Source organism: Papio anubis, chromosome 6 (assembly GCF_008728515.1).
Source record: "Papio anubis isolate 15944 chromosome 6, Panubis1.0, whole genome shotgun sequence".
Taxonomy (NCBI): domain Eukaryota; kingdom Metazoa; phylum Chordata; class Mammalia; order Primates; family Cercopithecidae; genus Papio; species Papio anubis.
In genome coordinates, this window is record NC_044981.1 from 37473268 (window position 1) to 37498101 (window position 24834).

Consider the following 24834-nt stretch of genomic DNA (forward strand, 5'->3'; position numbering starts at 1 on the left):
GATTCATACCCTATTTTTCCTAATGCCATCATTACATGCACCTTTGGGAAGAGGTGAGGAGAACTGACAAAATTGTTCCCAGAAAAGCCCATGCAAGATGGGCTTGAGGCAATCTAGATTCCACCTCAAAAACAGCTGCATTTCAAAAATCACTACTGAGGTCCACCCAACCACAGGTCAAGTCTCCTGTGTGCTTAAGTCTTTACCCCACTGGGATTACTAATTGGATCAAACCTCTCTAATTCAGAGTTACAGACATTTTGTTTTAGGGGAAAGTTTGAATTATACGTTTTTAAAATACAAATGAGTTCTTTCCTACAGCAATGCTTACTGCCCTGAGCACTGCAGTAAAACTTAGATTAGGGAATTACTCCCTTGTGTGGGACTTTTATGAAATGGAAAAGTCCAAGGAAAGTATCAAGAAAATTAAGAAAGCCTTAAGAAAATAAATCAGTCAACAAAATTGTATCTTAAATACAATCAAAACTTCATGTTTAATAGGGATTCATCTGGTTCCCATACTCTCTACATGTCCAGTTCAGACAGAAATCATGGAAGAAAAGACTTTTCTGTGAGCTAGAACGGACCATCTGCTTGACCGGATGGCTCTGAGGAATAGCCAGACTCCCAATGGGCAAAGGGCTGTGAGGAAGAGCAACACATATCAGAAGAATTTTCAACAAGGGCTGAAACACCATGAAGTTAGCCACAAAATGGAATTAATGAGAGAAGCCCCAACCCAATGGGAGTCTGCCTGATTTTAACTAACCCAAACTCTAACATTGTACTGGAAGAGGAAGGAACATTAAAATCCAGCCTGATTATCACTGTTTACAGAATTTCTCACCAGAGGCCCACAGATGAAAAGGCTGCTTACTCTAAAGCCCTTAGAACCCTATTGTGAACTGCACATGCGAGGGATCTAGGCTGCGTGCTCCTTATGAGACTCTAATGCATGATGATCTGAGGTGGAAGTTTCATCCCGAAACCACCTCCACCACCACCCCGTCCATGGAAAAACTGTCTTCCACAAAACTGGTCCCTGGTGCCAAAAAGGTTGGGGACTTCTTATATTCTATATGCCTTAGAATATAAGAAACAACTCAAGCAGCCAACAGGTCTGGAGTTACATTTCCAGCCCTCCCCTTTGTACACACTCAATACTTCTTGCTGAACTGGCTATTAATAACCACTTGTGAAATCCCTCCCCACACCTGCACTTAGTCCTTTGTCTCTTCCTACCTTCCTTTACTGAGTGGTGACAAAATAATAGAGAGTGGAAGATGGTGATGGGCAATGAAGAGGGACCTATTTCTGAAGAGATGTTTTAAAGATATTTTATTTTTCAATACCAGTAATGACTGAAAATGAAAGAATTAAAGCAGGAAGCAAAACAAAAACAAACAAGAAACCCAAAACTTGCAACCTAAACTTTCTGGGAAAAAAAAAAATTGCTATAAATGTTAAAAGACTTAAAGAGAACATTTACAATGCAGCCCTGATGTACCTAATCATTACTTCAAATGGCTGGATGTTTTAAGCTGAGAATCTTCCCAGTGCCTTTCTAGTGCTCTAAAATCATCCCCCAAACAGATGAGAAATGAGACAAACAGGTCTCCCTTCTTGAGTACATAATTTTTATAAATTGCATCGGACCCACAGTGAATGTACTTTAGAGAGTTTCACCAACACTAAAGAGAAATTCAAAGATCAAATGGCAGCAAAAGATCTGGGAAAGAATGTAGAAGAACCATGCAGTCACAGAGCTAACCTGCAAGCTGCCCTTAGTCCTATACACCTGAAATCAAATCCATAGCCAGTGGTGAGGAAGACATCAGAAGTTAGCTGCATGATGGCACAGCTGGGTCCTATCTCCCTGCCAGGGGTCTCAACTGTAACTCGCGCTCCAACTGCTCTGCAGTCAGGGTGCCCTGGATGGCTTCGCAGCCCGGATTGAACACAGAGTAGGCGCTCTTCTCTCCCTCCTTCTTCTCTTCAGGGCCTCGTGTCCCGACGTACAGCCAATAGAACAAGGACAGGACAAAATATGCCAGGCCAAATTCCAGTTCCACAAACAATCCCAGCAGGACCAACCAGAGAAGAACCTTCAAGAAGGTGATATTGGTCAGGAAAGACTGGTCCCAGCATGATGGTAGAGGAATGGCTATGTTCCATGGTGGCCGTGATGTGCTGCCCTGGGGCTGCGGCGCTTCCTAGGATACACAAACAAAAGAAAGAATAAAGGGTAATGGAGCTGAGATGATCAAAACTAATCTGAAAAGGCAGTTTTCATTGCTGTGAGAAGGCTGCTGGCTCATTGATTTCTATTCTCTCACCCTACTCTCTAAAACAATCACCTCCAAAGAACTATGTGCTCTGCTCCAACTGAATCAAAACTGATCAGCACTTAGTGAGATGAGACCTAATAAAAGCCCTACAGCATTCAGACAGATTCTTATTCATGGGAGTCATTTCTTCAGATTAGTCTGCTGCTAAGAAGAGCTAATTTGTGCCCCATACAGAAACTCCTGAATAACTGATAATGCAACAGTCATGACAAATGCTTCAAACACAGTCAGAGTCAACGAACCTTTGTTGATCTGATTAGATGACCTAAAATATTATGACTGGCATGATTCTAAAATAGAGACAGGAAACAAAAATCCTTTTCACGTTTAAAAAAAAAAAAAAAACAAACAAATCAGCCAGGCGCACACTTGTAATCCCAGCACTTTGGAAGGCTGAGGCAGGCAGATTACTTGAGCTCAGGAGTTTGAGACCAGCCTGGCCAACATGGTGAAACCTCATCTCTACTAAAAATACAAAAATTAGCCAGCATGGTGGCACATGACTATAATCCCAGCTACTCAGGAGGCTGAGGCATGAGAATTGCTCAAACCTGGGAGATGGAAGATGCAGTGAGCTGAGATTGCACCACCACACCCTAGCTTGGGTGACAGAGCAAGACACTGTCTCAAAAACAACAAAAACCACTGTTACAGCCATTACTGGGCCCTCTTACCTTCCCATCCCGTGACTAACCTACACAGGTCGTTGTCACTCACCCAAGGCCCAGCCAATGTCTCCTAACTAGACTCCCTGCCTCCTATCTCTTCCCTCCCCAAGCCATCCTATGTACAACTGCTAAATGAATTTTCTTAAAGACCCATCATCCTCCTGCCCACAAATCTTCAAAAACTTTCACTGCCTACAGGATAAAATCCAAACTCCTTGGGCTGGAACCCAAGGCCTTCAATTTGTTCAACAGATTGAAATGCCAGTACACAGGCTCCTGTGCCAGATGCTAATGGCAGACACAGGTATTTAGACAGCTCTGTGTCCAGTCCACTGTTCTCAGAACTCTTTGAGCATGCCCTACAATAAGGAATACATTTGAGACTGTAACCCAGAATACATATATGCAACAACCTTTCACAAGTCAACACTTACCCTCCCGGAGACATTCTCTTGTATTTCCTATTCTATTTTAAAAACATTTTTAATAGGGGACAAGATCTTCTATATTAATTTCACCATCCACTAGTGGGTCACAGTGGTCTAGGAAATTCCATTACAACAGGATCCACAATCTTTTGTTCCATAAATGACCCTTCTACTCCAGCTTAACTGGTCTTATTACCCAAAGATATTCTCAGTCCTCATCTCAGGCCTAGAATTCCATCCACTTCCTCTTTCTTCCTCAACTATTTGCCTTCCATCCAGGCAAGCACAGTTCATGAACTGTCAGCCCTGACCTCCCTGGCCATCAGGGAGGGTGCCCCCTCTGCCTCCCCAAGCACCAGCTAGCTCTCCTGCTCATTGAGCATCAAACTATTCAGTACTACAGTGTCTCTCTTTTAATATAGGTCATGTGATGTGTGATGCCAGATTGTTTAAGTACCAGGAGGCAACGTGTCTCCAGATCCAAACACAGCATCCCACACTTAGGTTCTCAATACATAGCAGAACTTTTAATTCATCTCTTCAGTTACATCCCCTATTCTTCTTCACATGAATATTTAAAAGGGGATCACAAATACTGGTTATCTGATTTATGATGCTTCAGAAGTTCTATTTTGTCAGAACCTTCTTTTTATAGCATCAACACTGTAATTAGTATCTCTTCGGTTAGATTAGAAAGTCTGATTGGAGAGGCCCTTATATTATCAGCCACATCCCTGACCCCTGATACTCTAAGAAACGTCTGTTTCAGATTTGACATGCATGCACAGTACTTCTGGCCCAAGAAGAATGCATCTGGGCAGTGTACTGGGCAAGGGGGACAGTAGCATGAGACGACAGGGCTAAGGAGGGAGGGCAGGAGGGTGGGAGCCAGATCAAGTACAGCCAGGCAGGCTGCAGTGAAGATTCTGGAAATGGGAAACAGCTGAAGGTCTAAGCAGGGAACTTATAATCCACCTTTCATTTAAGACTGCTCCAGCTGTCATCTGGAGCAAGGGTTCCCAATCCCGGGACCCGTATGGATTTGTGGCCTGTTAGGAACCAGGCCATACAGCAGGTGGTGAGTGGCCAGTGAGCATGCATTACTGCCTGAGCTCCACTTCCTGTCAGATCAGCGGTGGCATTAGATTCTCATAAGACCATGAACCCTATTGTGAACTGCGCATGCGCAGGATCTAGGGCGCCCGCTCCTTATGAGAATTTAACTCATGCCTGATGATCTGAGGTGGAACAGCTTCATCCTGAAGCCATTTCTCCCCGCCCCTGGGTAGAAAAATTGTCTTCCACGAAATCCCTGGTGCTAAAAAGGTTGGGGAGGAGGCCTAGCAAGAGAGAGCCAGACATTGACCAGGGGGGTGACAGCAGTCAGATGGAAATAATGGATTGATAGACAAAATACATTTTGAATATACATGTTGAAATTCACAATAAACTAAATTTATCGTTTAGGGAGTATAAAAAGAAGAATGCTCCTATGCCACCATTTACTGAGAGCCTTCAAATGTATGAACTCTTGTAATCCAGGAGGCAGGCATTATTATTCCCAATTTACTGATAAGAAAACACTAAGAGATTAAGTAATTTCCCTAAAGCCATACAACTAGTGATAGGCAGAGATGAGGTCAGTCTGGGATCCTAGGATGGTCTCCTCCAAAACCCATTTTATTTAATTAAGGGCCTTTATAGGGGCTGGCAAGAGAAAGGTTAGGGAGCAGGAAGGAGATGGGTGTGGGGGGCGGGGGGTAAACAAACTGACGAAGGGAACAAACAAGAGGAGAGATACGGACATTCCTCTGCCTCATTTGGAATTTGTCTGAGTACCACTTCCCTTCTGCTGTAAAACCTGGGTGAAGAAGTGTTTATGACTGTTGCATCACACACAGGCATGGTCCAAGGAAGGCACTGCCATACCTCAAATATCAGGCTGCTTCCTACCTCAGGGCCTCTGCACTTGTGGTTCCCTCTGAGAGGAATGCTACCTTCCCCTCACATATCACCTGGTTGGCCCCCTCCTACTACAAACAGCAAAACTGTCACCATATGTGCCCTTGGCTTAGTCCCCGTTTTTGCCAGGGTGGTTTCTTCTTGTTAAATGTCTCCTCCTTAGTGAGTTCTCCCTGCTCAGCTGATTTAAAATAGTACTCTGCTACCCTCACCCCTAATTCACTATCACAATCTACTGGTTCTATCTTTTTTCTTTCATAGCATTTATCTGGTTTTGTTTATTGTCCTCCTTTCCCTGTTGCCCAAGCTCAAATGCAAGTTGTACAAGAGTAACACTTGTGTCTTAATCACACTGTCTCCCAGGGTTTAGGACAAAGGCTGGAACACGGTGGGCACATGACAAGATTTTTGTTGAATGAATGAATGATAGTGAGGGAAAGGGAGAAATTCAAGATAACTACTAGATTTTGGGGGGGTGAGGCAAAGCTGTGCTTAGCCAGGCGACTCCAAAGGAGAGCCTTTGAGCAGAAAGCCAGCCTGAGCCAAGGCCTGGAGGTCAGGAGTGGTGGATGGGTATGGGGAATGGGTTCTGGGGCAGGGTGGTATGCAGGGGGCTTGCCTGGGATATGGCTGGAGAGGGAAGCAGGAGGCTTCTATAGGAATTTTTAAAAGTTACCAGCATTTTTGTCCTAATGTGGAAGAAGCTCGTCACAGAATTATTTCGGGAAACTGCTTTTCTCCAAGCAAAATCTGGTAGTGGGAAGGAGGATGTGGATACTTCCTCAACAATGACTACTGAAAAGATGCAGCAGCATTCTCAGTCAGAGGGAGGCCCGGGTGGGGGCAGAGGCATCATTGTGGTCAGAGCTCGGCCCAGATGGAGGCCACAGCGGCTTCCATCCATGGCATAGCACGAGGCAGCTGCAGCCTTGGCGGTTCACTTGTGTTGCCCCAAATGACGTGGTTTAGTTATTTTGATGGCCAAAGAGTATTCCTTTGTGCATATACATTACAGTTTCTCGATCCCTTCATCTGTGGATGGACAGGAGATAAAATTTTTGGAATCTCCACGCCTGAGATTAAAAGGTGTGGGACTTTCTTTACCAGGCTCATTTCTTTGGACCTAATGTCCTCTAGGTTTCTCCACATGGCTGTGGATGACAGGATTTCCCAAAGGTTTATGGCTGAAGCATATTCCACAGTGTATCTGTATGGTGGTTTCTTTATCCCTTCAGCTGTGGGTGGACAGGACAGGTCATTTACCATGATGACCTCTAGGTTCAACAGTGTGGCTGCAAATGATGTAATTTCATTATATTTTTCTGGATGAAGAGTATTCCATTTGTGTATACATACTACAGTTTCTTTATCCCTTCATCTGTGGATGAACAGGTTTCTCCACATGACTGCATATGGATTTCATCCATTTCTGTGGTGAAAGGGTATTCCATTCTGGATATATATTTCAGTTTTGTCATCCCTTCATCAAGGGAATAACAGGTTCAATTGTGTGGCTCCAGGTGATACGATTTCAGTATATGTGCATGGCTGAAGGGTATTCCATTGTGAATGAATACTACAGTTTCTGTATCCCTTCATCTGTGGATGAACAGGTCTTTCTCCACGTTGCTGGAAGTGGGGTGATGTCCTAAAGTTTGATGGCTGAAGAGTATTCCACTGTGCATATATCCTAGAGTTTCTGTATTCCTTCATCTGTGAATGAACAGGACTGTTTTACATTTGGCTTATGCCAACGGCCATTCAGAAGTGGTAGTCACTCTCCAGGTGAACTGAAAATGCCAGACTGACATTGGTGACAAATGAAACAGGATGTCTTTGATGAAGGCTGTACATTGCCAGGAAGAGATTTGTGTCATCACTCTGCTAGAACGTGGCACCAATCCAGATCTTATGGATGTCTACAGCAACAACGCACTACACTATGCTATCTATAATGAGAACACACTACTGGCAGAAAAACTGCCTTCACACCATGTGAATACTGAAGTGCTGAACAAGCATGGAAACACACCACTTTATAGTTTGCAAAACACAGCAAAAGGTGGAATTTTAGTGAAGAAACAAGCAAATGTACATGCTGTTGATAGGTTGAAAAGAACAGCCCTCATGGCTGTTGTACATTATGGCTTGTCAGGTATAGTTAGCATTCTTCTTCAACAAAATATCTGCATACTCAAGAGTATGTATTAACAGACTGCAGAAGATCATGCTATTTCTGATGGTCTGACAAACACAACAAATTTTGCAACATTAAAAAAAAAGATACTTGAAAACGGTCTTCAAAATGACAACCCAGAAGAAGCATCCAAGAAGAATGCAAGTTTGAAAAAAGGAGGAGGAAGTGCAAAAGATTCTGGGAGTTCTGAAGCATCTGCATTCAGTATTTTCAAAAAACTGTGTGTTGATTCATGCCCTAAACCAGATGATGAAGACTTGACTTTTACTACCAAGCAGAGTATCCCTGAGAGTGTTTCAAGGTCTTTACTTGGACCTTCACATAAAAAAGGAAAAAATACATAGTAAATGGAAAGGGAGAAGGGCCTCCTGAAAAACATCTTTCCCTAAAGCCTACCATGGAAATGAAAGATTCTGTTGTGAAGAAAGCAATAGAAAGGAAGAATGAACAAACATCCAAAGCAGAACAAGAAGTACAAGTGACCTCAGAGGAAGAACAAGAAAAGCTTGAAAGTGAAAATAAATAGCCACAGGTTGAAGAAGCTAGAAAGAAGTACAAAAGTAAAAACAAAAAACAAAAAACAAAAAAAAACAAAAAAAAAAAACAGTATCAAAAAAACCTGTAGGATAGTACATCTGCTGATGACGATGATAAATTAATTCAACAAAGGAAGAGTGGAAAACCTTACCATCAGCGATTTCCTAGGAAGAAGAATGAAGAGTATGCTAGGCCTGCAAAGAAAATGTCAAATGAAGAGAAAAAGGTCAAAAAGCAAACTCATTTAGAGATGAACCTGATGACTTAACTCGGCTATCTGAAACAGCTTCAGAGGATCATGAGGAATCTTACCCTCATTATAAGAAGTTTATGATGCTCATTAAGCAATATGGAATGGATTGTAATGATTCTCATATCCTAATGGAAATCCAGAATGCATTTATTTCATGTGAAAAGTCACTGGACCTTAAAAAAAAATTATCTGTGAACAACTTACACTAGACAATAAAAATATGAAAACTGAGTTTAGTGTACTGAAGAAGGAGCTATCTAAAACACAAGAAATGAAGTCACAGTTCAATATTAAAAAGTGGAATGGAAACAAGAACTCTACAGTTTGAATGCACCTTAAAAGAAGAAGATGAGAAGAAATGCTAATATGTTGTATGAAAACATTAGGGAAGAGTTAGAAAGGAAAGTGGAGCAACATAGAAAAGAAGTTGAAGTAAAAGAACAGCTTGAACTGACCATCGGATCACTAGAAATGGAATTGAAGGCTTGAAGAAATACTTTAAGTCAAGATTCTTGCAGTCATAGAAAAAAGAAAGACCTGATGCATGAAAATTGCTTGTTGAAGAGAGATATTGCCTTTATTGTGTATGTAAGTATACACAATAAAAAATAAGAACCTCAAAAAGGAAAAGAAATATTTAAGGACATTGAAATTATTAAAGAAATGAATGATGACCTTCAAGAGACTATAAAACTCAATGGAAAAATGTTAACAAAAACAGTATCCCAGTATAGTCAACAGCTTAATGACCTCAAAACTGAGAACAAAATGCTCAAGTCTCAACTGGAGAAGGAGAAACAAAACAAGGAAAGACTAGAAGCTGAAGTTAAGTCATTCCATGCTAGACTGGCTGCTGCTGTAAGTGAGCGTGATCAAAGTGTGAAAACAAAAAGAGACCTAGAACTTTAGAGAGAGCACAAGACGTTTCTTTACAAGAAAGAAAATGAGTTCTGATATTTCTGAACTAAAAGATAATAATGAGTTTTTAACTGAGCAACTTTCCGAAGCTCAAATTAAATTCAATACCCTAAAAAGTAAACTCCACGACACAAGAAATTCAGAGAAAAGGTTTTGGTTTTATAAAGTGTACAGAAAGACCTAAGCCAAGTAAATCCTTTGGAAAGTGGGACTACGTAGAGGAGAGAATATCTCAACTACAACGTGAAAATCTGCTGCCTCAACAACTAGATGGTGCTCATAAAAAAGGGGTACCTTACAAAAGGTTAATATCCAAGGATGCTGCCTTGAGAGTGAAAAGGAAGGTCTTCTGCTAGAAGGGAAAAATGAGGAGTTAATCAATGAATGTAATCATTTAAAAGACTGTTTCAGTATGAAAAAGAGAAAGCTGAAGGAGAAGTAAGTATCAAAAAAGATAAACATTCTTAAACTCCCAGAAGGAAAATTTAAAATATTTGGCTATGGCTACATGTTGAACCTAGTTGAATATAAAAATTAATAGATGAAAAATGTGTTTACCATACTGTATAATTCCATTTACATGAAACATCCGGAAAAGACAAATGTATAGAGATAGAAAGTAGATTGACGTTTGTGCAGGGCTGGGGTTGGAAACAGGTAGTAACTGCTAACGTGCATGAGGGGTCTCCTTGGAGTGATGGAGGCGTTCTAAAGTTGGATTGTAGTGATGGTTGCATGACTCAGTAAATTTACTAAAAATCTTTGAATTGTATGTTAAAAGAGATAAATTCTGTAGTATGTAAATCTTATTTCAATAAAGCTGTTTCAATTAAAACACAAAAATTAAAAATAATTTTTAAAAAATAGAATGCTAAAGAAATCTCTGACAGGCCACAGTGTGCCATCAAAATTATCTGACATGAATTGTAAATTAGAAATTTTCTTTTCTAAACTAGAGGCAGAATCTGAAGAAAAAAAATTAAATGAGAATTTTCACACCAGAGCAAACCCAGAAATGGTAACAGTCAATGAAAACGAGCTTAAGGCAGAGTCCCTTATGAAAAACAGAGCAATTAACAAGAAACTGGAGGTCCAGCATTTCCTCTCATCCTTTGGCCATCAGTTTTTGGGTTCTCAATAATGGAAGTTTTTCTCTGAGTTCAGTTTCTCTGGGTCCAACTCAATGATCTCATTCCTTTGGAAATGAGACATACAGTCAAAAGCTCATTGCGTGGGTTAGACATTGTTTTTAACTGCAGAGAGAAAAAGAATAAGGGAAATGGTTTCTAAAATCTTAAGCAAGTGTTGTACTTAGAAAGTTCTAGTCAACAACAAAATTATCCAAAGACAATTAACACAAACTGCACACAAGGATTGTTTGAACTCTGCTGCGCTCTTTTCACCTTTCTGCAAGTCACCTGGAATCCTGTATATCACTGAGAATATCAAATCAAAATTAATAGGTTCACTAATTTTTAAAAATTCCCTCAAATCAAATGTGCAATAATAGATGAACTTAACGGAAACAATTTTAAGGCGAGCAAGGTACACTTTTCTTCCACTACATTTTCATTTTAAAGGGAATTTTTTAGTTCTTATTACACTTAGGAGGAACAAAGCCCTTGGCACAAATTATTACAAAGCACTTATCCCTTGATACGTTTTGTCCTGTATTTCCACATAGACATTTCAATCTCACCGCAAGCCACCTTAGCATTTTACTGATGAGTTAAAACTAAATGAAAACACAAAAGGATGCAAATTAAATTCATCTGCAAAATAAGAGATTATCAAAAGAATTAAATGTGAAAAGGTTTTCATACTAAATCACTTTGTTTTTGTCTTGAACATTGACTGTGGAACTTGAATAAGCTTCTGCCACTACTGCAGTTTCAGTTACCACACTTTGGTAAATTCTGTATTCAAACGCATTTCTAAGTCACAGGCTATGTGGGCTACTAGCTGCATGTGCCCCAGGTGCAAATCAAATGAAGTTTTAATTACTGCTACTTTTGATCCGTATCCAATTAGACCTTTTACCCTCCATTAGCAGAGGGCTGTGGCTCAACTTGGTTGTGGAGAGGTTTCCCGAAGCCACAGGGCGTCACGATAACTCAATTCGGGGTGAATAAATTCAGGGCAGAGGTGCTTTCTTCCAGAACCCTCGACTCTCGCCTCCTGCCTCGAATCAGGAGCTGCATGGGTCGCGGGCTGGAAAGAAAATATCAAAACCGGTAACAGCGCTGACACGTGGGGCGGGAGATGAGCGGTCCAGCCCTCGAGCAGCAGGGAAGCGCCAGCAGCCCCGCCTCCGGCAGCTAGGGCCACACCCCCGGCAGCTAGGGCCGCCCCCTCGACTGTGGCTCCGAGGCCACGTCTTAGGGCCGAGGTTTCCGTCTTCTCACCTGAACTAGGCCGGGCTGGGCTCGGGCACTCGCGGGCCTAGGTTTCCATACCAGGAACCGCTTTAGCCACCCCGAGGCTGCCTTTAGAGTCGCTGCTGCTTCCGCCTTCTCTCCTGGGGTTTGTGCGCCCTGACTGGCAGCGCTGGCTTGGGCTGCCAGACCCGCCCGTTTCCGCGCGGCCCGAAACTCAGCTAACCGTTGTTCCATGGCGCGCGCCTCGCGTCCGTTGGCCGGTAAGGGAGCGCGCGCCCGCAGGCCGCACAGCCGTTGCCTCCTCTCGTCCCGCGCCGGGCCGCCGTGCGCCTGCGTGACAGGAGCCCCTGCTGCGCGTGCGCAGGGGTGTGACCCGCGTCCACTTCGTTTGTGAAGTCTAGCGGGTGGCGTGTGTCCTCAGCCGTCCTCTCTTCACAGGCATGTGGACAAAGTGTCACCTCCTCAAGCCAAGTCTAAAGCACAGGGGTGCCCCATTGCCCCTCTCCCAAGGGCCGCTCTGCCTTGCTCCACCTCACTTAAGGGCTTGAGCACCCACTGATCCGGCGTCCTGTATTCGGGATCTCTGTTGTTGGGCACCAATAAAGAACGCCACAGTGAGAAGATGGTTCCAGGGCATGGGAGACGCCCGTGATCCCTAGGACGTTCCAGCGCTACATCCTACCCTTTTTCTCTTATCAAGGGTATGCCAATCTTAGTACCTGGGGGTGACTTTCTCACTGCTCACAAAGCAGGCTGTGCAGCTCCATCATTGCTCTTGCCACGTTGGGAAATTGTCTCGTTTTGTGTCTAGATACGTCAGAACCTTAAAAAACCAACAACAAAAACTTTCATTGGGATGCAACATAAAATACACATATCTTGAGAGTATGGCTCAGTTGATTTGCTCTTCTGTATGCACCTGTGTAACTACTACCCAGATGGAGATAAAGAACATTTCTGTACTCTGGGAGTTTCCTTGTGCCCTGTCCCAATCAGTACCCTTCCAAAAGGACACAGTTCAGGTTAGGGGCTGTTTTATACGTTCTTAAAGCTGTAAGTATCTAACTAAGTGTCACTCACATAATTAAGACTCAAATATTTGTTGGATCTGGCTGAGGTGGAATCGAGAAATTAGACAAATTAGAACGGAGTCATCCATTCCTTTAACAAACGTTTACCTAGGGCCTGCTCTGTTTCAAGTCACAGGCACTGGGGATGCTGGGATGAAAGGAAAAAACAAACCAGAAAACCTGTTTTCTTAGAGCTTACACTCCAAATGGAAAGACAGACAATAAACAAATGTGTAACTACATCTTTCATGTCATACCAGGTACTGATAAGTGCTGTGAAGAAAAGTGAAGCAAAGTAGGCAATGGTGCAGGTATTAGAGAAGACCTCCCTGAAGGTTTGTAATTTGAGCATAGACTTAAATGAGTGAGTGAGGCATGTAGATATCTGAACAGGAGTGTTTCAGTCAAAGGAAACAAGTGCAAATGTCCAGAGGCCTCAAATAGCGTGCTTGACCCGTTCACAGAACATCAGGGAGGCTGTTATGACTGGATTGGAAGGAGGGAGAGGGAGGCAGGAAGGGAGGGAGGGAGGGAGGGCACGAGGGAGAGAGGGGAGGAGGGAGGGAAAGAATGACAGAAAATAAAGATGCTAGGGACAAGATCATGCATGTAAGGCCCTGTAGGCCATGGTGAAGACTAAGTGTGGTGGGAAGCAGTTAGTGGATTTTGAGCAGGAGATGATATGATATGACATATTTTTAAAGGATTACACTGGCTGATGGAGGTATAATCCTTTGATCCTTCCAGGATGCAAGAATAGAAGAAGGGAAACCAGCTAGGAATAAATATAGTAGAATGAGAGATTGTAGTAGTTTGAGCTGGAGTGGTAGTGATGGAGGTCACGAGAACTGGTCAGATTCTGAATGTATTTTGAAGATCTGAGCCAACATGGCGTGAGACAGATTGGATGCGGAATGTGAGAAAAAAAGGTATCAAGGATGACAGGGCCAGCCATGGTGGCACACGCCTATAATCCCAGCACTTTGGGAGGCCGAGACAGGGGGATCGCTTGAACCTGGGAGTTCAAGAACAGCCTGGGCAACATAGCAAGACCATGTCACTATAAAAAAAAAAAAAGGATGACAGTTTTCTTCCATTGCTACCCCACTCGTCCCGCCCCCGCATACACACACACATGCCCTGAGCAACCAGGCAAATGATGCTGGAGCCCTCTACTGAAATGAGGGCATACTGGGAAGAGAGGATTACAGAATAAACATTGAAAGTTTTGTTTTGGACATAGAAAGAACTCGAGATGCCTGTTGGATATCCAAAAAATAGGCAGTTAGATAGTGAAAATGAATTGAGGGAAAAGTCAGGACTGGAGGCACCCACTGGGATTCATCAGCATGTGTATATTTAAAGCTGTGAGACTGGATAAGCTCAGTGAGTGTGGATACCAAGAGATTTGAGGACTGAGACCTGAGTGGATTAGGGATGGTTTGTAAGAGAAAAGAATGGGATTACACCACAATGGTCCTCTCTTTGAGAACCCACAGAGAAAATTTCTTGTCCATTTTGGTGTCAGCAGTATGTCTGCTTCTCTTGAGAGATGGGATTCTTTCACTGATTTTGTCTCCCACTTGATAATGACTCTAAGACCTTAGACCCACATCTTGCAGGCATATAGAATTAAGGCACATGATTTGTGGGCAGTTGCAGTCAGGGTCCCTGACAAGAAACATGGCAACTTCCAAAGGGTGAAGTAAGAAGGGCTTAGTGAAGGAGTACGTTACAAAGGTATGGCAGCATGAAGGAAGCCAGCAAGGGATGGTTCACGTGAAGTGCTACCTGTCTCTAGGCCTGAAGCAGCAGGAGGACAGAGCAGTTATCAGAACCCAGTGAGCCCTGAAGCTATAGGAGAAGCCAGGAGAGACAGGAGCCCTTCAGGGAACATAGAACAAGTAGAGAAGGGTGAAAAGAGGATCGGAAGAGGGAAACAAAGAACATCCAGGCCAGTGCTAATGTGGTTCCTGCTCTGTCCTGCTTTGGAAACCTTATTTTCTTTTTGCTTTGTTTTATTTATCATGAATTTAATTTTTCTTGGTGCTTTGTAAGCCTCTTTAAATCCTTTTTGGAAGAGGTTTAAAGAATAGAAAAAAGAAAAGATGAAAGAGACAATCATGAAGAACAACTCCTGCCAAGCCAACTTCATTTCCTCTTTGATAGGATTATGAGACTAGTAAATAAAAAGGGTCCCCAAAATGTGCTTAATGTGTGAATTTCATTAATTTTTATTATGAAATGTTTTTTGAATACCGCATTTTACATACATATAATGTATATGTGTCATACATATACATTATAAATAAAATACCCACATGCCTTGTGGCCCTTGTCCCCGCCCAAATTTCATGTCAAATTGTAATCCCCAGTGTGGAGGTGGGGCCTGGTGGGATTGGATCATGGGTGTTGTTTCTAATGGTTTAGCACCACCCCCTAGTGCTGTCTTGTGATAGAGTTCTCACTAGATCTGGTTGTTTAAAAGTGTGTGACATGGCTGGGTGCAGTGGTTCACACCTGTAATCCCAGCACTTTGGGAGGCCAAGGCAGGTGGATCAATTGAGACAAAGAGTTCAAGAGCAGCCTGGCCAACATGGTGAAACTTTGTCTCCACTAAAAATACAAAAATTAGCTGAGCATGGTGGCATACGCTTGTAATCCTAGCTACTCAGGAGGCTGAGGCATGAGAATCGCGTGAACCCAGGAGGCGGAGGTTGCAGTGAGGCGAGATTGTGCTGCTGCACTCCAGCCCGGGCAACAGAGCGAGACCCTGTCTCAGAAAAAAAAAATGTGTGGCACTTCCTCGCCCCTTCTCTCTTCCTCCTGCTCCAGCCATGTAAGACCTACCTGCTTTCCCTTCACCATCTGCCATGATTGTAAGTTTCCTGAGGCCTCCCCAGCTATGCTTCCTATACAACCTGTGGAACTGTGAACCAATTAAATCTCTTTATAAATTACCCAGTCTCAGGTGTTTCTTCATAGCAATGCAAGAATGCACTGATACAGGCCCTGTTATATAATTGAGTCATTGGCCCAATTCTATGTTCCTCTCTGTATCCACGCCATAAAAGGCAGAGTATACTTCCCCATTTCTTGACTGTAAACTCAGCCATGCAAATTGCTTTGGCCAAATGGGATGATGGCAGAAACTATGCAACAGGAACTTGAAGTGTGTTTGTCCTGTTGAGTAAATTATCATAATATTCCACATTTCCATGAGATAAACTTGCAACAGCTAGCCAACTAATCCAAGAATAATGAAAGACATTTAGGCTGTGGTCACTTGGCTGACCCAGAGACTTGCAGTTTAAAGCTGAGCTGCCCAACTGAGCCCAGCCTAAAATAGCTAACCCCCAGCTTACCCTAAAATGTATGAAAACAAATGCTTATTTACATAACTGAAATTTTGCAGTTGCACGTTACACAGCAAATAGTAACCAATACATACATACCCAATACCCAAGAAGAACATTTTAAGTTCCCCGTGTCCCTGTATGCTCATTCTTGATTCCCCACTCCTTTAATCTATTAATGTGGTGAGGTATAGTGATCGATTTTCTGTTGTTAAATCATCTTCCATTCATGGAATAAATAAAACTCAAGTCACTTTATAAAACATAAAACTCAAAGCTAGATTCAGTTTGAGAATTTTCTAGAAATTTGACATCTTTTGTTCATTAATGAGATTTTCCTATAATTTTCTTTTCATGTGCTGTCCTCAAAAGGTTTGGGTTTTTAGATAGATTGTGCTAGCCTTATGAAATAAGGTGAAGTGTGCCTCCATCTTCCACCCCCCTCCCAATTTTCTAGAACAGTTTGAATAAAATAGGAATTAACTCTTTCTTTAATGTTTTGGTCGGACTTAGTAGGAAAAACATCTGGACCTGGTGTTTCCTTATATCAGGTAAATAAATGTAATCTACAATTAAGTGGATTCATAGCTGGTCAATTCACCCTTACCCAAAAAGGGTCAAGAAATGGATCAACATTGCTGTGTCCTGTTTGATATTTTTGGGAGTGTCTTGGGTGAAAATATGAGAGACAATTTATCATTTATTCAGGTGACAAAAATTTGGTAGAGAAGATCTGCAGTTATGCCTTTAGGGTAAAAAATAAACCAAAATGAATTTGATTCAATTTATTATGATTAAAGCATTGTGGAGATGCTCAGAGGGAACTCTGCTTCCTTCTAGATTTCCCTTTATGTTTTTATATCTTTGTTTTTGTTTCTTAATCATTGGCTTGAGAGCAATTTGTTTCAATAGGACTTGGAACATTTCCCTGACCACAGACTGGGTAGGAGGAGGGATATATGGTGAATGTTTTAGCTGCTACTATGAATCTCATTTTCAGAGTGAGAGAGGATATAGTTTTGTTTTGTTTTGTTTTGTTTTTTGTTTTTGAGACAGAGTCTCACTCTGTCACCCAGGCTGGAGTACAGTGGCATGATCTCAGCTCACTGCAACATCCGCCTCCCAGGTTCAAGCAATTCTCGTGTCTCAGCCTCCGAAGTAGCTGGGACTACAGGCATGAGCCACCACACCTGGCTAATTTTTTGTATTTTTTGTAGAGATGGGGTTTCGCCATGTTGGCCAGGCTGGTCTTGAATTTCTCACCTCAGGTGATCTGCCCGCCTCAGCCTCCCAAAGTGCTGGGATTGCAGGTATGAGCCACTGTGCCCAGTCCGAAGATATTTTCTTGATACTCCCGTGCATTCATGCTGTCTTTGGTCCTATCCTTGCAGGTACCACATACCAAGTTCTGAGCACTGTGCTTTATATGACAAACCATATAAAGCAGAGGGGAGTAGCCTGGATGATGATGTGCCTAGAACAGGATTTCTCAGCCTTGGCACTTTTGATGTTTTGGGCCAGAAAATTGTTGTGGGGGTTGTCCTGTGTATTGTAGGATTCTTAGCAGCATCCCTGGCCACCACCCACTAGTTGCCGGTAGCACTCTCCCTTAGATGTAACAACCAAAAACGTCTCTAGATAGTGCCAAATGCCTCCTAAGAGGCAAGTTTGCCCCCTTTTGAGAACCACTGGTCTAAAAACCACATTGTAGTAAGAATGGTAAAGGCAGTGAGTGATTTGGGCCAGAGAAGGAGATTCACAGTGAAAACACCAGTTTGTTTTAGAAACTCTATTAAAAGTGCTGTTGTGTCCCTCTGGGCGACTGCCTTCCAGTCATCCAACAGGCTAGACAGGAAATTCACCAGGCTGCTAATCTTCTCTTACCTACTCCAGATTCCCAGCCATATGAAGACACCCTAGTTGGACGATCAGTTCTTGTTAAGAATCTAACCCCTCAAACTCTACAGCCTCGATGGACCAGACCCTGCTTAGTCATCTATAGTACCCCAGTTGCCATCCGCCTGCAGGACCTTCCCCATTGGGTTCACCATTCCAGAATAAAACTGTGTCTGTCAGACAGCCAGCCTGACTTCTCCTCTTCCTCCTGGAAGTCCCAGGTACTCTCCCCTACTTCCCTTAAACTCACTCGAATTTCTGAAGAACAGTAATAACCCTCATGAGCCTAATACATCCCTTCATTCTGTTAAGTCTATTCATCCTTACCCTACTTTTTGCAACAGGGCTTTACACAGTCACCCCCACTACTTGGACTGTGCCCACAAAACTTGTCATCCTTACTATCTTCTGTCTAGTCATACTCCTATTCACCATTCTCAGCTACTCATAAATGCCCTGCCCTTGTTTACACTGCCAGTTTACACTGTTTCTCCAAGCCATCACAGCTGATATCTCCTGGCGCTATCCCCAAACCACCACTCTTAACTCCCTCTTACAGTGGATAGATGATCTTTGCAGCAGGGCGCCCTCCAATACTTTCACCCTGATAAAGTCCTATTCCTTAGTTTTATACTCACTCTTATTCTCGTTCCCGTTCTTATACCACCCTCTACCTCTCCCCAGCTATCTCCACCACACAATGTCACTCACTCTCTCCTAGCCGTTTCTAGCCCTTCTTTAACAAACAATTGCTGGCTTTGCATTTCTCTTTCCTCCAAAATTGCCGAGGCCTTGACTTACTCACTGCTGAAAAAGAAGGACTCTGTATATCTTTTAATGAAGAGTGTTATTTTTACCTGAATCAATCTGGCCTGGTATATGACAGCATTAAAAAACTCAAGGATAGAGCCCAAAAACTCTGCAACCAAGCAAATAATTATGCTGAACTCCCTTGGGCACTCTCTAATTAGATGTCCTGGGTCCTCCCAATTCCTAGTTCTTTAATACCTGTTTTTCTCCTTCTCTTATTCAGACCATGTGTCTTCCATTTAGTTTCTCAATTCATATAAAACCGCATCCAGGCCATCATCAATAATTCTATATAACAAATGCTTCTTCTAACAACCCCACAATATCACCCTTTACCCCAAAATTTTTCTTCAGTTTAATCTCTCCCACTCTAGGTTCCCACACCGCACCTAATCCCGCTCAAAGCAGCCCTGAGAAACATCACCTGTTATCTCTCCATATCACCCCCAAAAATTTTTGCCGCCTCAACACTTCACCATCATTTTGTTTTGTTTTTCTTATTAATGTAAGAAGACAGGAATATCAGGCCTCTGAGCCCAAGCTAAGCCATCATATCCCCTGTGACCTGCACGAATGTATCCAGATGGCCTGAGACAACTGAAGATCCACAAAAGAAGTGAAAGTAGCCTTAACTGATGACATTCCACCATTGTGATTTGTTCCTGCCCCACCCTGATAGGATGTGTTCTCCCCTGCCCTTAAGAAGGTACTTTGTAATATTCTCCCCCGCCCTTAAAAAGGTACTTTGTACGCCTATCCCAAACCTATGAGAACTTAATGATAATCCCACCACCCTTTGCTGACTCCTTTTTCAGACAGACTCAGCCCGCCTGTATCCAGGTGAAATAAACAGCCTTGTTGCACATACACACACACACACACAAGTGTTGCTGTGGTGTGTGGTGGAGGAGAATCATTCTGTGGGACTCCAAGGGGTAGAACTAAGTTGGAAATTACAAGATGACAATTGTGGAATCTAAAAAAGAAAAAAAAGAAAAAATTTGGCATCTCAATTATTTCAGCAATAGAATGTGCTGCCTTGCAGAGGCAGTAAGTTCCCTGACACTAGCAGTATTCAAGCAGGGACTGACTGTCCACTTGTCAGGGTGTTGTAGAGGGAAATTGGAGAGCTTCATATTTCAATCCAAGTAGACTAAACTAGGAGGAAAGAATGGAAGACTTTGGGGCATTTGAGTCCAGAAGTCTTAGTCGTAGCTATGATGAGTAGCATAAGGTACCGGTATGGCTACCCATATCCCCTCAATCTCACTGTTGCTGTACATGATGATGGCTTTTTTCCCTCACTTTTTTTTTTCTTTTTAGGGACAGGGTCTTGCTCTGTTGCCCAGACCAGAGTACAGTGGCGATTATTGTTTACTGCAGTCTTGAACTCCTGGGCTCAAGCAATCCTCTGTCTCAGCCTCTCAAGTAGCTGGGACTACAGGTGTGCACCACCATGCCTGGCTATATTTTTTTTCTTGTAGAGACTGGTTTTTGCTATGTTGTCTGGGCTGATCTGAAACTGTTAGCCTCAAGCTATCCTCCTCCCACCTTGGCTCCCAAAGTGCTGGGATTATAGCCACTATGTAAGCCATTGCACCCAGCCCTGATGGTTTCTACAAGCACCTGGGGGCTTTCTCTGGCTGCAGGAGTGTGTTCAACTAGTGCATGAGTCAAATTAGTAGTGGTGGGAGACTATTCCTCTCCAACCCTGAAAGAGCCTTCAACTGATTTTAGATGGGAGTTGGTGGATAAATACCCCAGCTCCCTCACTCCTTATGGGGGACGATTCTGATGTGTGTTCCCCAGAGTATCCCAAGAGTCTTCAGTAGGAATGAGCCTCAGTTGCCCCCAGCTCATTAACACACCTTATATCACCTTTCTTCCCTTTTCTGTCTCACTTTCCTGCTGCCCTATCAGTGCTCCCTAGAATCACTTTCCCAGTAAACTTCTTACATTTGAATCTTTAGCTCAGGATCTTCTACCAAGAGAATCTAAGAGCTATGCAAGACCTAAGCCTATGGACTTGCCTGAGAAAAGGGAAGTAAACCAGAGGGATGGTTGGTATGAGGGATAGTTGGTATTTCACATTTACAAAACCCCTACCTTGATGTTTGAAGCAAGCAAAACAAGACTTTAGACTGTCACCAAAGAGGATATTTGGAAATGGTAATACAGAGGATGGGAAGCAGAGGGCTATAGTGCTTCAAGTGAAGTAGCCTGCTCAGGACTGCTGCTGGACTGCTGCTGGGAAGGTTGTTTAGCCCTCACTTTATGTTGAACTCTGCAGAGGTCAGAGTCCTAGAATAACCGATCCAGTCATTCTATGATTCTGTCCTCCAAGGACTTTAGAGACCATTTAGTCAGGAAATATTGATGGAACACCTGTTATATGCCAGGCCCTGGACCAGGCTTTGAGGATGCAAAGGTGAATAAAACACAGTCCTACTGTTAGGAATTCAAGGTATAGTTAGAAAGACAGACTCACTGATAGACAGTTACAACACAGAGGTCTGGGGAAGCAGAGGAGGGGCACTAACTCAAGCTGGGAGTTCTTCAGATTTAAATATGGGGAAACTGAGGCCCAGAGAGGGAAAGCTGATGAGATAATATAATTCATGGGCATTGCTATAGACAGTAAATATTTCTGGTGATAGGTCGATGCTTTGTAATTATCTTTTGCATGAAAGGTAATGGTTCATGACCCTTCTGCCCCCACTTACTCTTGGCTTTGTGGTTACAACTGCTTTTCCTGATACTTATTGCTGGCTTGAACTTTGCCTTTTTGTATGCCCCCAGTGACTGGGATCTTGTGTTCTGAAAGAGCTCAACAGTCTCTACTATTTTTCCCCATCAGTCCACCCAATCTTATTACCTGAAGCTTCTCCATTTTCCTCTTCTACGTCTCAACTCCCTGTAAATTCCAAGATCTTAGGTTGTGACAATTTCCTACCCACCTGACTTTCCTCATGTCCAAGTTCCATTGTGCTTAGCTCTGATGCTGAAGAGAAATGCCTCCTGTGGCCTGCAGAACAGATGTTCTAAAGCTCACAGGATTGCAACAAAAATGATCTATATGTAAATCCCATCCCAAAACTCTCCCCCAAACTATCTGAAAGTGGTTAGAGAAGAATCTCTTTGCAGGTTGACAATGCACATGAAGAAAGCCATAAGCATTGTGTGTTTCATAAGAGCCTGCTTCTTCATGATTTTGTATGGGAATAAAGTCAAAAGGAAGGCAAGTTTTTGTCATATGAAGTCCTTGGAAGAAATGGGCCATTTCACCAAAATATATGTACATGCATCCAGAGAAGTATATTTCCTGACTCGAAATATTGCCTGCTTGGCCATCTCCTTGGAAACTCCTGCTTCAGCTTTACATTTCTCTTCAACCATTGACCTTCTAGAGTCTTGACTAAACACCAGGGTTTAGGGCCCAAATGGATCTATGTTTCACCCTAACAGCGTTAGCTGCTGTTGAGGCTCAGAGGCAAAGCTGGCCCCTTCTGCGTGACTTAATAGCAGGAACACTGCCTGACAGCCTTGGTGCCTGACTCTGCTCTGTCCTTGACTGCTCAGCTGTTAGTCATTTCAATGCTCTGCACACTGGGGAGCCATTATTGCAGTCTATGGCAAGGCGGACATGATGGAGGGGAAGTGAGGCAGTCCGACTGAATATTCGGCTTCCTTCCAACTTGTGTGTTACTTTTCCTAGACCTGTTTCCTATAGAAAGATTTTCTATCTCCGAGTTCATCCTCTCTCTATATATATTAACCTTGAGAACCAGTTGAATCATTCACTATTAACAACAAATTGGGCTCCTAAAAATATCTGGCCTTTGTGGAGTGATTAATGTGTGCCAGGCCTATCAGAGAAATGCAAATCAAAACCACAATGAGATACCATCTCACACCAGTTAGAATGGTGGTCATTAAAAAGTCAGGAAACAACAGGTGCTGGAGAGGATGTGGAGAAATAGGAACACTTTTACACTGTTGGTGGGACTGTAAACTAGTTCAACCATTGTGGAAGACAGTGTGGCGATTCCTCAACGATCTAGAACTAGAAATACCATTTGACCCAGCAATCCCATTACTGGGTATATACCCAAAGGATTATAAATCATGCTGCTATAAAGACAGATGCACACATATGTTTATTGCAGCACTATTCACAATAGCAAAGACTTGGAACCAACCCAAATGTCCATCAATGACAGACTGGATTAAGAAAATGTGGCACATATACACCATGGAATACTATGCAGCCATAAAAAAAGGATGAGTTCATGTCCTTTGTAGTGACATGGATGAAGCTGGAAACTATCATTCTCAGCAAACTATCGCAAGGACAAAAAACCAAACACCGCATGTTCTCACTCATAGGTGGGAATTGAACAATGAGAACACTTGGACACAGGGTGGGGAACATCACACACCAGGGCCTGTTGTGGGGTAGGAGAAGAGGGGAGGGATACCATTAGGAGATATACCTAATGTAAATGATAAGTTAATGGGTGCAGCACACCAACATGGCACATGTATACATATGTAATAAACCTGCACATTGTACACATGTACCCTAGAACTTAAAGTATAATAATAATAAAAAAATGTGTGCCAGGCACTGTACTGACCACTTGAAAAATATTATGTACTTTAATTTTCTCAACAACTCTTCAGGAAGGCGTGTGAGCAGATTCCGTAGTTTGACATCACACTGCAAGCAACTAGCAGGACCAGGATATGAATCCAGGGAGTCTGACTCCAGAGCAGAGCACAGAAACCCACTATCCTGTCTATTCTATGTGCAGATCAGTTTCAAGTTTCTGGGAAGAAAAGCAGGTATAAGTTGTGGTCCTTGAGTTCCAGAAAAGCTTATGAAATCATAGGGAAGATGAAACAAGAATGCAAAATGATAAATAATGCCAGAAACTACTGCTAAGTGTCTTATCAGTGGGACAGATAGGGCAGGAACTTACTAGGTAGAGGAAGAGATCAGTGAGGCAGGGGAGGTCTAAACGACTCCATGGAGAAGCATGGCATTTGATTGGCCTTGAAAGATTGAAAGGACTTAGGTAAGCTGAGAGGAGGAAGTCAACCAAGATAAGAGGACTTTGCACACATGGGTTCAAGTCCCAGCTCTGACGTTATCTACACAATCATAGGAAAGTCACTCATTCTTCTTATTGTTCTATTTCCTTTTTATAACGAGAGAATCTCAGGGAAGTGGTATGGAGTAAGAGACAAAGGACAAATTTGGAACCTGGCTTCAGAGAGGTGGGGAGGGAGGAGTTAATAATTTGGGGAAGAAGTTCTAGTTCTTGACCTAAACAGTGGTTCCATGAGTAAAAACCAATATCCAGGCTGGGCACGGTGGTTCACCAGCACTTTGGGAGGCCGAGGCGGGCAGATCACCTGAGGTCAGGAGTTCAAGACCAGCCTGGCTAACGTGGCAAAACCCCGTCTCTACTAAAAATACAAAAATTAACCAGGTGTGGTGGTACGCGCCTGTATTCCCAGCTACTTGGGAGACTGAGGCAGGAGAATCGCTTGAACCTGGGAGACAAAGGTTGCAGTGAGCTGAGATCATGCCACTGCACTCCAGCCTGGGTGACAGAGTAAGACTCTGTCTCAAAAACAAACAAACAAACAGACCGGGCGTGGTGGTTCATGCCTGTAATCCCAGCACTTTGGGAGGCCGAGGCAGGCAGATCACCTGAGGTCAGGAGTTCAAGACCAGCCTGGCCAACGTGGCAAAACTGCGTCTCTACCAAAAATACAAAAATTAGCCGGGTGTGGTGGGGGTGCCTGTAATCCCAGCTACTCAGGAGGCTGAGGCAGGAGAATTGCTTGAACCTGGGAAGTGGAGGTTGCAGTGAGCCAAGATGGCACCACTGCACTCCAGCCTGGGCAACAAGAGCGAGACTCCAACTCAAAACAAAACAAAACAAAACAAAACAACAACCACCAAAAACAAATATCCATAAATGATAACCCATCAAGCAGTAAA

At 43.0% G+C, this 24834-nt stretch overlaps 1 protein-coding gene across 4 annotated transcripts; it reads right to left on the minus strand.

The window, feature by feature from the left end:
* Positions 1-1321: 1321 nt before the first annotated feature.
* On the minus strand, positions 1322-12019 carry SAYSD1 (SAYSVFN motif domain containing 1). 4 transcript variants are annotated; one of them, XM_017957844.3, is made up of 3 exons: positions 11717-12012; positions 6083-10564; positions 1322-2213 (listed from the first exon to the last, which is right to left on the minus strand). In XM_017957844.3, the coding sequence occupies exons 2-3, from the start codon at positions 6086-6088 to the stop codon at positions 1869-1871; spliced, it is 351 nt and encodes a 116-aa protein (XP_017813333.1). In that variant the 5' UTR covers positions 6089-10564; positions 11717-12012; the 3' UTR covers positions 1322-1868. The 4 variants fall into 4 exon arrangements, with proteins under 4 accessions (XP_017813333.1, XP_017813332.1, XP_031522933.1 ...); XM_017957843.3 differs by having other exon boundaries at positions 6026-10564; XM_031667073.1 differs by having other exon boundaries at positions 6026-10564; positions 11913-11927.
* Positions 12020-24834: the final 12815 nt, after the last annotated feature.